Source organism: Tupaia chinensis, unplaced genomic scaffold (assembly GCF_000334495.1).
Source record: "Tupaia chinensis unplaced genomic scaffold, TupChi_1.0 Scaffold000119_2, whole genome shotgun sequence".
Classification (NCBI taxonomy): domain Eukaryota; kingdom Metazoa; phylum Chordata; class Mammalia; order Scandentia; family Tupaiidae; genus Tupaia; species Tupaia belangeri.
In genome coordinates this window covers 71,866-84,392 of record NW_006159586.1, presented here as the reverse complement: position 1 = coordinate 84,392, position 12,527 = coordinate 71,866, and the positions used below count along the sequence as shown (strand labels likewise).

Below are 12,527 nucleotides of genomic sequence, written 5' to 3'. Positions count from 1 at the left end.
ACACAGTCGACCGTGGTTCAATTCCCAGACCCAGTGGCTTAAAACACACCCAAGCACATCTGTGTGCATTCTCCAAATCCCAAGAGGAGAATAGAGAAGGGATTGCGGTGTGGCCATCCCTCCCCCACCTGCCCCACAGAGGGTGATTTCTCACTTTCTGTTTTTCTGTCTCTGACAGGCAGATGCACCCTGTAGCAAAAATTTCTTAAGAAAAAAAGAATTCTCTGTATGGTGCCAGCTGAAGGCATGGTGGCTAATGTAGCTGGATACCACGTGGCTGGCTGTGCAGGTCACAGACCCAGTGCCTTGAAAAATACACCAGCTGTATGTGTGTGCATGCCTAAAATCCCTAAAGGAAGGAGAAATGGAGGGAAAGCAGATTGCAGCATGCCCGTTCCCCTTGGAGCGTGCTTTCTCACTTTCTCTTTCTCTCTTTTTCTGTCTTCAGCAAGCACACACACTGCATGCTCTGACAAAATTCTAAAAATAAATAAATATTCTCTATATGAAAAGCAAAACATTGGTAAACTGTGTTTTTTTTTTGTTTGTTTGTTTTTTTGCCAAGAATTTACTATAAAGTGTTTCATATCTAATGGCAAGATTAAGGGATCAAGGAAATAAAACGGAAATGGCATGGACCAACTTAATTGTCAGCAGATGAAAAAAACAGAAACCAGCTAGTGAACAGAACTAATTACATAGCTTAGAAACACATATTACAGGGGCCAGCAGGTTGTGTGGATAAGGGCACTGGACTCCCACATGGCCAACCATGGTTCAAGTCCTGGACCTGGTGGCATGCTTTCTCACTTTCCCTTTCTCTTTCTCTCTCTCTCTCTCTCCCTCTCCCTCTCTTGTCAAATAAAGGAAAAAAAATAAATAACAGATGGAAATAAATAATTCTTTAAAGAAAAAAATAAGACATATTACACAAAAAGTGGTCAAACTGGTCTCCTTATTAATATAATTGTTTTCAAAGTATAGCTGCTGTCCATTATTCACAGAAGATACATTCTGAGACACCCTCCCCACCCCCCCGTAGATGCTTGAACCACGAACAGTACCAAACCCTATGTATACTATGTCTTTTCCTATGCATACAAACCTATAATAAAGCTTAATTTATAAATCAGGCACAGTAAGAGATGAACAAGAACTAATAAAATAGAACAACTATACTGTTAGGTAAACGAGATCTCTCTCAAACAGTCATACTGGTGGCGGGACTAGCAGTTAGCATAATGGCTATGTCGCTGGACTCCCATGTAGTCGACCACGGTTCCCGTCCCAGACCTGGTGGCTTAAAACTCACACTAGGCACGTGTGTGTGCGTGTCCAAGATCCCAAGAGGAGAATGCAGGAGAAGGGATTGCGGCATGGCCATCCCCCCTGGGGGGTGATTTCTCACTTTCTGTCTCTCTGTCTCTCTCTGTCTGGCGAGCGCACGTGCCCTATAGCAAAAAAAAAAAAAGAAAAGAAAAGAAAAGAAACCTCTCCAAAAAAAAAAAACAGTCATACTGGTGGCGCAGGCAGTATGGTGCCACTCTGCAAAAGACCAGTGTTTGGATCCCAGGTCCAAATGAAACATGCTGTGGGGGTATGTGGGTGGATGAAGGGGTAGGGACAGAAAGCAATACCTGTCCATGTAATTATGAGCTTGAAGTCTTGGCCAGGGGGAACGGGATTTGGGGGAGGGGGGGCAGCACCACAATATGACAAGATTCTGTCAAAGGCATCTGTTTCTCTCTGAGGAAGTAAAATATACTTCAAAAATCTATACCTTATTGAATTGCCCTCACTCTTCTTTTGGTGATGTGAGATGATAAAATGCTACATGATGATATAAAGTAAGGTGACTGAAATAGGCATTATGCCATATTGTTTAAAATTTGAGTTATTTCTTGAATTTCCCAATTAGTATTTTCAGATCACAGCGGACCATGGGTAATCAAAAACCACAGAAAGTAAAACCATGAAAAGCATTACTACAGCCAAGGAGAAACCACTGTGCTTATGTATATTAATAAACCTTAAAAGTACCCTGTTGGGCAAAGCATGTATTTATACACATAAAAACTTAAGTCCAGAGGAGACACGACCAGTTCAAAATCAAACACGCAATTAGCAACTAAAGCAAAACTAAATCCAGAGTTGTCTCTTTGCATGGTGGTAATGCACTCCTGAAGAGAAGCCAAATCTGGTATGACAACTGTGGTTCGAATTCCTGTCTTGGTCAGCCTGAAACCCACTAGACACATGCACGTGAGCACCCAAGCACTGATGGGACAGCTAGGAAGAGGACTGCAACGTGACCAAACCCTGTACAGGGTGCTCATTTGTCTCTCACTGTCACTCACTAACCTGTGCACACACACACTCACTCTATCATGAATAAAGAAAACTAGATCCACTTTCCACTCCAAAATTAGCTGCAATAAATTAATCGGAACGTCAACAAACAAGTAACTTTTATTTAGTTCCAGCCAAAGATTATGAAAGGAAGAATTCAAGACATTCAGTGGTACTGTCTCAATTTAAAGTTTTATTTTGAGGAAGAAAAAATATATTTTAAATGACACAAAAATAAAGTTATTTGCTGATGATAATGGTAATGTGTCTTTGTCTTGACTGATACGCACCATATTTGTGATGGAAAAACCAGTGTTGTACACTGTAAAGATACATAGTGATTAAATGTAAATTTAAAAAATAGATTAAAATTTTAAAAAGAAAAAATAAATAATTATTAAAAAAGAAAGCTGAGGGCCAGCAGGTGGCATGGTGGTTAAAGGTGCTGGATTCCCACATGGCCGACCACAGTTCCAGTTCTGGACCTGAAGGTTTGCTTTCTTGCTTTCTCTCTCTCTCTCTCTCTCTCTCTCTCTCTCTCTTTCTTTCTCTCTCTCTCCCTCCCTCCCTCACCCTCTCTCTGGGCAAATTAAAAAATAGTAATAACAAATGGAATTAAATAAATAAATAATTATTTGGGAAGGGGAAGAAGGCTGACAAATATCGCTAATATACCCACAATACAAAATAAATAAATAAACTTTTGTTTTTTAGGTTTTTGCCATAGGGAACATATACTTGCTAGAGAGAGACAAAGAGAGAGAAAGTGAGAATCCCTCCCCCCCAAAGTGAGGTGGTTATGCCTCAACTCCTTCTCCTTCACTCTCCTCTTGGGACTTTGGACAAGCACATACATGTACCCAGTGAGAGTTTCAAGTCACCAGGTCCAGGACTCAAATCGCAGTCAGCCATGTGGGAATCCAGATGCCTTTATCACCACGCCACCTGGTGGCCCCCTCAATAAAAAGTTCTAAACTCAGTCAAGCCATGATAGTGCATACTGGTTGGCATTGCTACTCAGCAGACTGAGGTCACATGGGAGGATCAGGTTTGATTTCCAGCTCACCATAACAGCACCTGTAGTCTTAGCTATTTGGAAGGCTGAGGCAAGAGGACTATGATATAGCAAGACCCTGTTTTCTTTTAATAGTATTTATTTATTTATTTGCATGAGTTTTGCCAAAGAAAGAGAGAGAAAGAGGGAATGTGCATGTGTATGTGCAAGCAAGCCACCAGGTCTGGGACTTGAACCCCAGTCGGCCATGTGGGAACTCCACCGCCTTAACCACCATGCCACCTGCTGACCCCAAGACCCTATTTTTAAAACAAACAAGTTCTAAACCACAACTCATTTTTGTAATATCAAACTAATTTTTTAAAGAAGCATTTATTTATTTAATTCAATTTGTTGTTATTAGCCTCTTCTTTAATTTGACCAGAGACAGAGGAAAAGGAAAGCAAGGAAGTAAGTCACCAAGTCCATGACTTGAACCACTGTCAGCCATGTGGGAGTCCAGCACTTCAACCACCACACCACCTGTCAGCCCATATCAAACTGAGTTTTATAAAAATAACATTATATGTAATGATTAAGCTATGAGATTACCTTACAAAATCAACATTTAATTTTAAGTAACACATTATAATCCTTCAATAACACTGAAGAAAATACATACTACATAAGCAATCTCTTAACTCCTTCCCTTCTTTTCTAAATGTTAAGTGCTAATACTTTTTTTAAATTATTTAATTTAAATATAAGCAGAAATCCTATGGTGTTTCAGAAATGGCCATTATAAAAGAAATCGTGATAAACAGTATAATATCCCTAATGGGAAATAATCCCCCAAAGATTTCCCCTAAAGTATATGAAAGGACTTAGAAAAGTTTAGTGGAAAATTGGAACCAATGTATGAGTTTATTTTGGTGCAAAAAAATTTGAAATCTATGTGTAAGTTTTTCATAATGCACATTTTCTATGAACTTCTTGAAAACTACTCATATACGTTACTTTATTTACAACAGCAATTCTATTTTTCTACTGTAAGTAGGAGGATCCTTTCTGTGTGAAACCCCACCTCTGTCTTCAGTCTTCTTGGGGAGAACTTTGGTAAACCTACTCTGTAGCACAGGAGGCTCTGAGGCACAGGTGTCTGTAATCCCTAACAAATAGGATGATTTGAAACCTAGGAGGGAAAGAAAAAGGGAAAAGAAAATGATTTCTCTGGGTACAATGTATCATCCTCCTAGAGATTTCCAAATTCTCAGTAAAACATTTGAACATCAGTGGTACTGTCTCAATTTAAAGTTTTATTTTGAGGAAGAAAAAATATATTTTAAATGACACAAAAATAAAGTTATTTGCTGATAATGGTAATGTGTCTTTGTCTTGACTGATACGCACCATATTTGTGATGGAAAAACCAGTGTTGTACACTGTAAAGATACATAGTGATTAAATGTAAATTTAAAAAATAGATTAAAATTTTAAAAAGAAAAAATAAATAATTATTAAAAAAGAAAGCTGAGGGCCAGCAGGTGGCATGGTGGTTAAAGGTGCTGGATTCCCACATGGCCGACCACAGTTCCAGTTCTGGACCTGAAGGTTTGCTTTCTTGCTTTCTCTCTCTCTCTCTCTCTCTCTCTCTCTCTCTCTTTCTTTCTCTCTCTCTCCCTCCCTCCCTCTCTCTCTCTCTGGGCAAATTAAAAAATAGTAATAACAAATGGAATTAAATAAATAAATAATTATTTGGGAAGGGGAAGAAGGCTGACAAATATCGCTAATATACCCACAATACAAAATAAATAAATAAACTTTTGTTTTTTAGGTTTTTGCCATAGGGAACATATACTTGCTAGAGAGAGACAAAGAGAGAGAAAGTGAGAATCCCTCCCCCCCAAAGTGAGGTGGTTATGCCTCAACTCCTTCTCCTTCACTCTCCTCTTGGGACTTTGGACAAGCACATACATGTACCCAGTGAGAGTTTCAAGTCACCAGGTCCAGGACTCAAATCGCAGTCAGCCATGTGGGAATCCAGATGCCTTTATCACCACGCCACCTGGTGGCCCCCTCAATAAAAAGTTCTAAACTCAGTCAAGCCATGATAGTGCATACTGGTTGGCATTGCTACTCAGCAGACTGAGGTCACATGGGAGGATCAGGTTTGATTTCCAGCTCACCATAACAGCACCTGTAGTCTTAGCTATTTGGAAGGCTGAGGCAAGAGGACTATGATATAGCAAGACCCTGTTTTCTTTTAATAGTATTTATTTATTTATTTGCATGAGTTTTGCCAAAGAAAGAGAGAGAAAGAGGGAATGTGCATGTGTATGTGCAAGCAAGCCACCAGGTCTGGGACTTGAACCCCAGTCGGCCATGTGGGAACTCCACCGCCTTAACCACCATGCCACCTGCTGACCCCAAGACCCTATTTTTAAAACAAACAAGTTCTAAACCACAACTCATTTTTGTAATATCAAACTAATTTTTTAAAGAAGCATTTATTTATTTAATTCAATTTGTTGTTATTAGCCTCTTCTTTAATTTGACCAGAGACAGAGGAAAAGGAAAGCAAGGAAGTAAGTCACCAAGTCCATGACTTGAACCACTGTCAGCCATGTGGGAGTCCAGCACTTCAACCACCACACCACCTGTCAGCCCATATCAAACTGAGTTTTATAAAAATAACATTATATGTAATGATTAAGCTATGAGATTACCTTACAAAATCAACATTTAATTTTAAGTAACACATTATAATCCTTCAATAACACTGAAGAAAATACATACTACATAAGCAATCTCTTAACTCCTTCCCTTCTTTTCTAAATGTTAAGTGCTAATACTTTTTTTAAATTATTTAATTTAAAATTATTTATTTATTTATCTTAATTTGACCAGAGAGGGACAGAGAGAGAGAAAGTGAGAAAGGAAGTCACCAGGTCCAGGACTCAAACCGTGGTTGGCCATGTGGGGGTCCAGTGCCCTTAACCACCATACCACCTGCCAGCCTCAAGTACTGATACTTTTAAAAGAAGGTTTAAATTAGAATGCTGAAAGAGTTTTAAGGAAAATATTGAAAGAGATCTGGAGGCACCATGAAAGATTTTCCAAGGTAAAAGCAGTGGGTTTTTCAGTGGATAAATATCACTCTAAACAATAATCACAGAAACTAAATAAATAATGCAAGACAAAGATTTTTCCCTGAAATAACAGAAACAGAAATGGAAAGAAAAGGGCTGAAAAAGACAAATGAGAACTTACTTAAGAAGAATTAACAGGGACACCCCACAGCAAGAGGCAGAAGAAACAGCAGCAGCACTGCAAATGAATAGTCCCACCAGGACTTTCAACAGCTCCCTGTCCAAGGTGCGAAGTTGCTATCTTAGAGTTACATGAGGTAAGAACTGGCCAAAGAACATGAGGGTATCTGAGCTGTTTTTGCATATGTGGGATATTTTCCACTCAACAAATACACCTACTGAAGTTTACTGATACCTATAATGAATGTTTTATATATTATTGCTTCCTTCTGATTAGAGAAGAAAAATGACATGCTTTTCAGTTACAAGTGGCAGCCTGAATAGTCACAATCATTCAATGCCAGATGTCTCTGGTATGGCCTGCTCTCTCCAGCAGGGTCCACTACAAGGAAAACAGCTGCCAGGACACATGCAAGTTACACCATTAGAGAAGGGGGAGGGGAGGGAGACCAACCTGCCTCTGCATTCAGCTCCTCTAGAAGCCCGCAGGTCCTCCAGGTAGCTCCCGTGTCCTGGCCGCCTACAGAATTACTGTGCTCTTGAACTACTGCAGCCGCCAATAAATTGTCCACATTTACCACTTCTGGGTCAGGGCTGGTGTCAGACATATCATAATGAGCTACAACTGGAGGTCCATCTAGGGAGGAAAGAAAATGTATACTTGTATCTAACTTGTGGGGTGAAAAATTCTTCTGAAACTAATTAAGAACCCTCTAATTGCCAGTTCCCCTTACTTTATTATTCTATCTGATCAGAGAAGCTGCACTTTACACATCTAGTATTTTGTACATGATGTGAAAGTGGAAAAGGTAACTTGAGCTTACAAAGATGAGGGACACATTTTGGAAGGAGGAAAAGGAGTGTTATTATGAAGAACAGAAGACAAGACTTACTGAACAATGTAACATTGAATTCTCATCATATTCTTAAAGAGCAATGAATTTAAGAAAAAGGGGATGACTCCACAGAGAAAGTGAAACTAATTTCTTGAAAGAAAAAACTGATGCAAACTATTAAAACCCAATTTATATATGTTTAAGAGAATAAATCTACTTCTTTCTCTTGGTAGCTAATACTGAAAGTCCCTAGTAGATTTAGAGAAGAAAATCAAATCTATACTTTCCTACTTACTAAAGAAAAAAGGTTAATACTAGAGCTCTACTCAACTAATTTACCTATTTTCAGTAAAGCTCTTTTATAGTAACAGTGATATAAACACTTTACAACATTCTACAAAAAGACAATACACAAAACCCATTTTCAGGATTTTGCTTTGAATGTCTTGTGAGGGATATTTATATTTTCTTTTCCCTAAAATAGACAACCAGCTCACACTCCAAATAAATATTATGAAATCTGACAGGTGATTTTAGAGAAAGATGTTAAAGTTCTTATTGGAAAAATGAGAGAATCCTTCCACCCCTAAATCACTCTAACTAGCTGAAAAGGGAAGCTGAATTCCAAAGTAATTACACTGCACCAATTCATGCTTAAATAACAATGTTCATGCTTACAGAATAGACACATGCTTTAAAATGCTAATACTACCCTTTACTAACAACAAAAAGCAAAAACAAAGTTTTCATTCAACTAAGAAATCCCTCTATAACCCTCATTTTAGAATTAAGCAGAAATAGAGGAATGGTGTTCCTCACTTAATAGCTATTTATGAAGTGCAGGCAAACCAAATCTCCATAAATACTTTTAATATCACCCAACAAATGAGTATTAAACATGGTTTATAAAACTCTTGACTATGAAGGTATACATATGCCAATGAATCATAAAAATGTAACACAATGAAGGATTACTGTTTTAATATAAACATCCATTGTGTAAATTGTCACTGAACAAAAACATGGAACACACTTGGGAGTGTTTAGTCCTAAAAACTAAGCTTCCAAACCACAGGTTATGTAGCAAATTTTAAAATAAAAATGACCAAACATAAAAGCAAATGAGTTGTTAGATGCCACTATATAAAGAACAGACATCATGTCACAATATGAATTTCTGACGATCATGACAATTTTAGTTGACTATCTAAAAACAATTTCTAGTTCCCCTAAAGGGTAAATCCAATTCATTAATGACTATAAAAATTCAATCATGTGGCCTTACATTAGTTGGTAATGGGTTTTAGTTCAAATAGTATAATATTGGCTCATGTTTGAGATTTTTCTTTTCTAAAAAAGAAAAGAAAGTTGTATCATTCTATAGAGTATTCGTCAGAGTTCAAAATGATTATTATGGGATCAAGATACTGTCTGAGTGCAAATACTTGGGTGCAGAAGATATGAGGGCCAAGTACAATATTGACTATTTGACCATATATTCTATTTTTAAAAGGGTTTTGTTTTATTAGGTGTTTGCAACAAATTATTTTAGTGATTTATTTTTAAATTTTTATATATATATATATATAGCACTAATACCATTCAGAGCCTCTTGGCCTCACATTCCCCACCCCACCCCCAAATAGAGCCAACAGGTCAACAGTCAAGTCAAAATTGTACCACTCCTACATGTATAATCATGCAAAATGTATTAAGTGTATATATACATGCAGAGTGACATCACCTACCCACGGAAATAACTTGTCTGAAAAGTCTTCATCAGTAGGAAATACAAGCATAAACTTGTTATCTGCTTCATTCTTGTATCTTCCATATTTCCAAACAGCATACCTTATAACTTAGCTTAAATTTAGTATTCATCATAAACAAAGACAGCAATATTTTCAGACTTTAATTACAAGTAGCAGTTAAAATAAATTATGATCTTTGTCATTTTTCATTTCCCATATGTTCAAATGTTGACAAGGTAATACTACACAAAATTCAATAAAGGGAATGGATGCCTTTCCAACTTTGTCTTGCAACAAGAAACCACAATTAAGGACCTTTACACCTATCATTACCAAACCAAGATTAAGTACAGATGTGTCTAACCCACCTGACATCAGGACTTGTACTCTGAACCACTATAATGAATGTTAGCTAATGGTGACAATATGTGATATTCTTTTAAAATGCAATTCTTGCTACAAAAACTTAGGAGTAAAGTAAGATACAGGTAAGAATCTATAGAGACACATAAGAATCTGTAGTGACTTTATCTACTTTTTAAAATAAGTATATTTTAAAGGAAAAAAAAAGTCTGACCACTGAGGAGGAATGAGGTAAACTGAACACATTAATAACAGAAGCAGCTATCTACTTGACTTTATAGGAATACTGTTCTTGCTCTCACTTGATCATTCCTCTAAGCTGTTATAACAATTGCATTGTTACTAAGAGATTGTTATGACTTTCAAGAACATCAAAATAGTTACTTGGAAGTTGTACATGTAAATATTTCCAATTAAGATTTAGTCATTAACATAAGCCATTCCATGCTTAACAACATTTAAGAATATTCAAATTGCACAATCTCCCTTCTGCCAACTTATGTTAGTCTTAAAACATAAATTTATAATGAACTTACTTTTTCTAGTCATTAATAAAGGTAAATTTGATATAATTATAGCTAATAACTATTCAATATGTGGTTAATCCAGGTGCTGTTTCTCCTACTGATTGAAATCTTCCGAAATTTTTGTCAAGACTTATTAGAGGTCAAGCAATCCACCAACTACACTTTATTTAAGAACATACCAACTCATACATTTTATGCTAAAAACAGGTTCCTACGCTCTCACCCATCTACATAATAACATCTACATTACCTACATAAACAGGTTCTAACTTCTCAATAGCGACATATAGATACGCCTGCATTGTCTTATGTTCCTGATAGTCAGGTTAACCTTTCTGTCATCTTAATTTTTCTGCATTATTGCCATCAAATACTTATCTCTGAATTAGTTTCCCTTCCAAATATGTTCAAAATCTTATGAACAAAAATTAGAATCTCAAAGACAAAGCAAAACAAATTTTTCTCTTACTCATCCATAGCAAATTCCTCTTTTCCAACTTAAGCACAGAATTTTTAAACCATACAAGGCAATTAAACAATTTGCCACTCTCACTTTATAGATGAGAAATTTGAGTCCTAATTAGGTAGAACCAGAATAGACTAGTTGTTCTCATTGTTGAAGAAAAAGGAATATCCAAGATAAAATTGGGAGCAGTTCAGGAAGGTTTTTGGCAGAAGACACACAGGTAGCCCTGCCTACTACTACTTAGCCGTTTCGCTCTGATGATCTCTCTCACTCCTTAGTTTCTTCAGGTTACGAGAAAGGTTAAAGAAGATCTAACGGAGAATACACAGGAGTTCCAATATTGGTCCACCACCTCCACCTTTCCATTATAATGGGAAAGACCTGCCTCACTCCATTATTATCTGTTTACCTTTCATGCAACTTCACTGTACACAGCCTGCATGCAAGATGCTTTGAGGAAACATCACTGCCAGGGCTGATGCCTTATATTGGTCATAGATGAACCCAACTTACTAAGTAAATACTTTGCTGGAATTAGTAGCTTAATAAGGTCATAACAAATGTGACTGCTGTATTTTTGTTTGATGTAAAACATAAACTTGTACGTATTTATATAGTGTTTCAAAGCCAAATAGAGATTGTTTTGGATTAGTCCACATTTAGCCGCTATCCTTGCCATATAGTACTTTCCACAAATATGAATATGGCCAGTCACTCATTATAAATCTATTTAAATCTAGGAAACAAAATTCCTCTTGTATCCCAGAAATATCTCTCCTCCTTTCCACTTTAATGCTAATTCTTACGCCAAGTAAAGATGAGGCAATGGACCAATACTTGTTTTGCCCTTTGACTCCCGTTTTTTTGTTTGTTTGTTTTTTGGAGAGGTTTTTTGCTTTAGGGCACGTGCGCTCTCCAGAAAGACAGAGACTGAGAGAAAGCGAGAAATCACCCCCAGGGGGGATGGCCAGGCCGCAATCCCTTCTCTTCCATTCTCCTCTCAGGATCTTGGGCACGCATGCACACGTGCCCAGTGTGAGTTTAAGCCACTGGGTCCAGGACTTGAACTGCAGTCAACTACATGGGAGTCCAGCAACATAGCCATTATGCTAACTGCTGGTCCCATTGACTCCCATTTCTTTGAGTTCTGAGATTATTTCTTTCCTCCCTGACACATTCATCTCTCTAATCCCCTCACTAAAAGAAAAACATGTTTTGTTGATGCTAAAGGATCCCAGACAGGTTCCTTCTCCCAGCCATCAAAGGGACTAGGCCCAGTGCTATTATCTATCTATACAGAATCAAGAAAAAAGCTATGGGGGGGGGAGAGGTGAAGATAGGGTGCAGAGTTAGACATCACACTCAATCTCAATCCACATAGTGAAACTCAAAAAAATGTTACACCTGAGAGAAAGGTTCTTAGAAATTACCTAGCCAAATGATCTAAGAAGGAGGAATGTGTGTGTGTGTGTGTGTGTGTGTGTGTGTGTGCATGCATGCATGCACATGGTGGCCAAGTGAGAGAATAAAGTATGAGAGAATGAGGCGTGGCCATCAGGACTGAAGGAAAGAAGCAAACCTCAAAACTTGCATAAGGGAGTTTGCATTTTAGTAAAGCCTTGTCAAGAGAAAAAAAAAAGTTTAATTATAAACCAGAATATCTACCAAGATGAAAATTTATATTTGCAAATGAGGAAAAAAAAACACCTGAGGATACTTAGGCTTTATTTTTACTATCAAAAAAAATTAAAAATACATGCAAGGGAACAATCTGAATAGAAACCAGTCATTTTAAGTATCTCTTAGGAAAGAATAATTACATCAGCAAAGATAAAAATGTATATAGAAAAGTGCTATCTCCAGGAAAAACCTTAAATGCCAAAAAACTGTGTGTGTGTGTTTTTCTTCAGATAACAACAACAACAACAACAAAAGTCAAGCTGTCTCTCAAAGTCAACTCCAACATGACCTG

General features: G+C 37.3%; 1 protein-coding gene across 2 annotated transcripts in view; it reads right to left on the bottom strand.

Moving 5' to 3' along the window:
* The window catches only part of ARK2N (arkadia (RNF111) N-terminal like PKA signaling regulator 2N), a 98,357-nt gene that overhangs the window by 28,037 nt on the left and 57,793 nt on the right, over positions 1-12,527 (bottom strand). The window contains exon 3 of one of the 2 annotated variants that reach the window (XM_006144415.3): positions 7,067-7,249. The exons of the other annotated variant lie outside the window; for it this stretch is intronic. Coding sequence (XP_006144477.1) covers positions 7,067-7,249 — 183 coding nt within the window. The remainder of the gene's footprint in view (positions 1-7,066; positions 7,250-12,527) is intronic. 2 annotated transcript variants of the gene reach the window in all.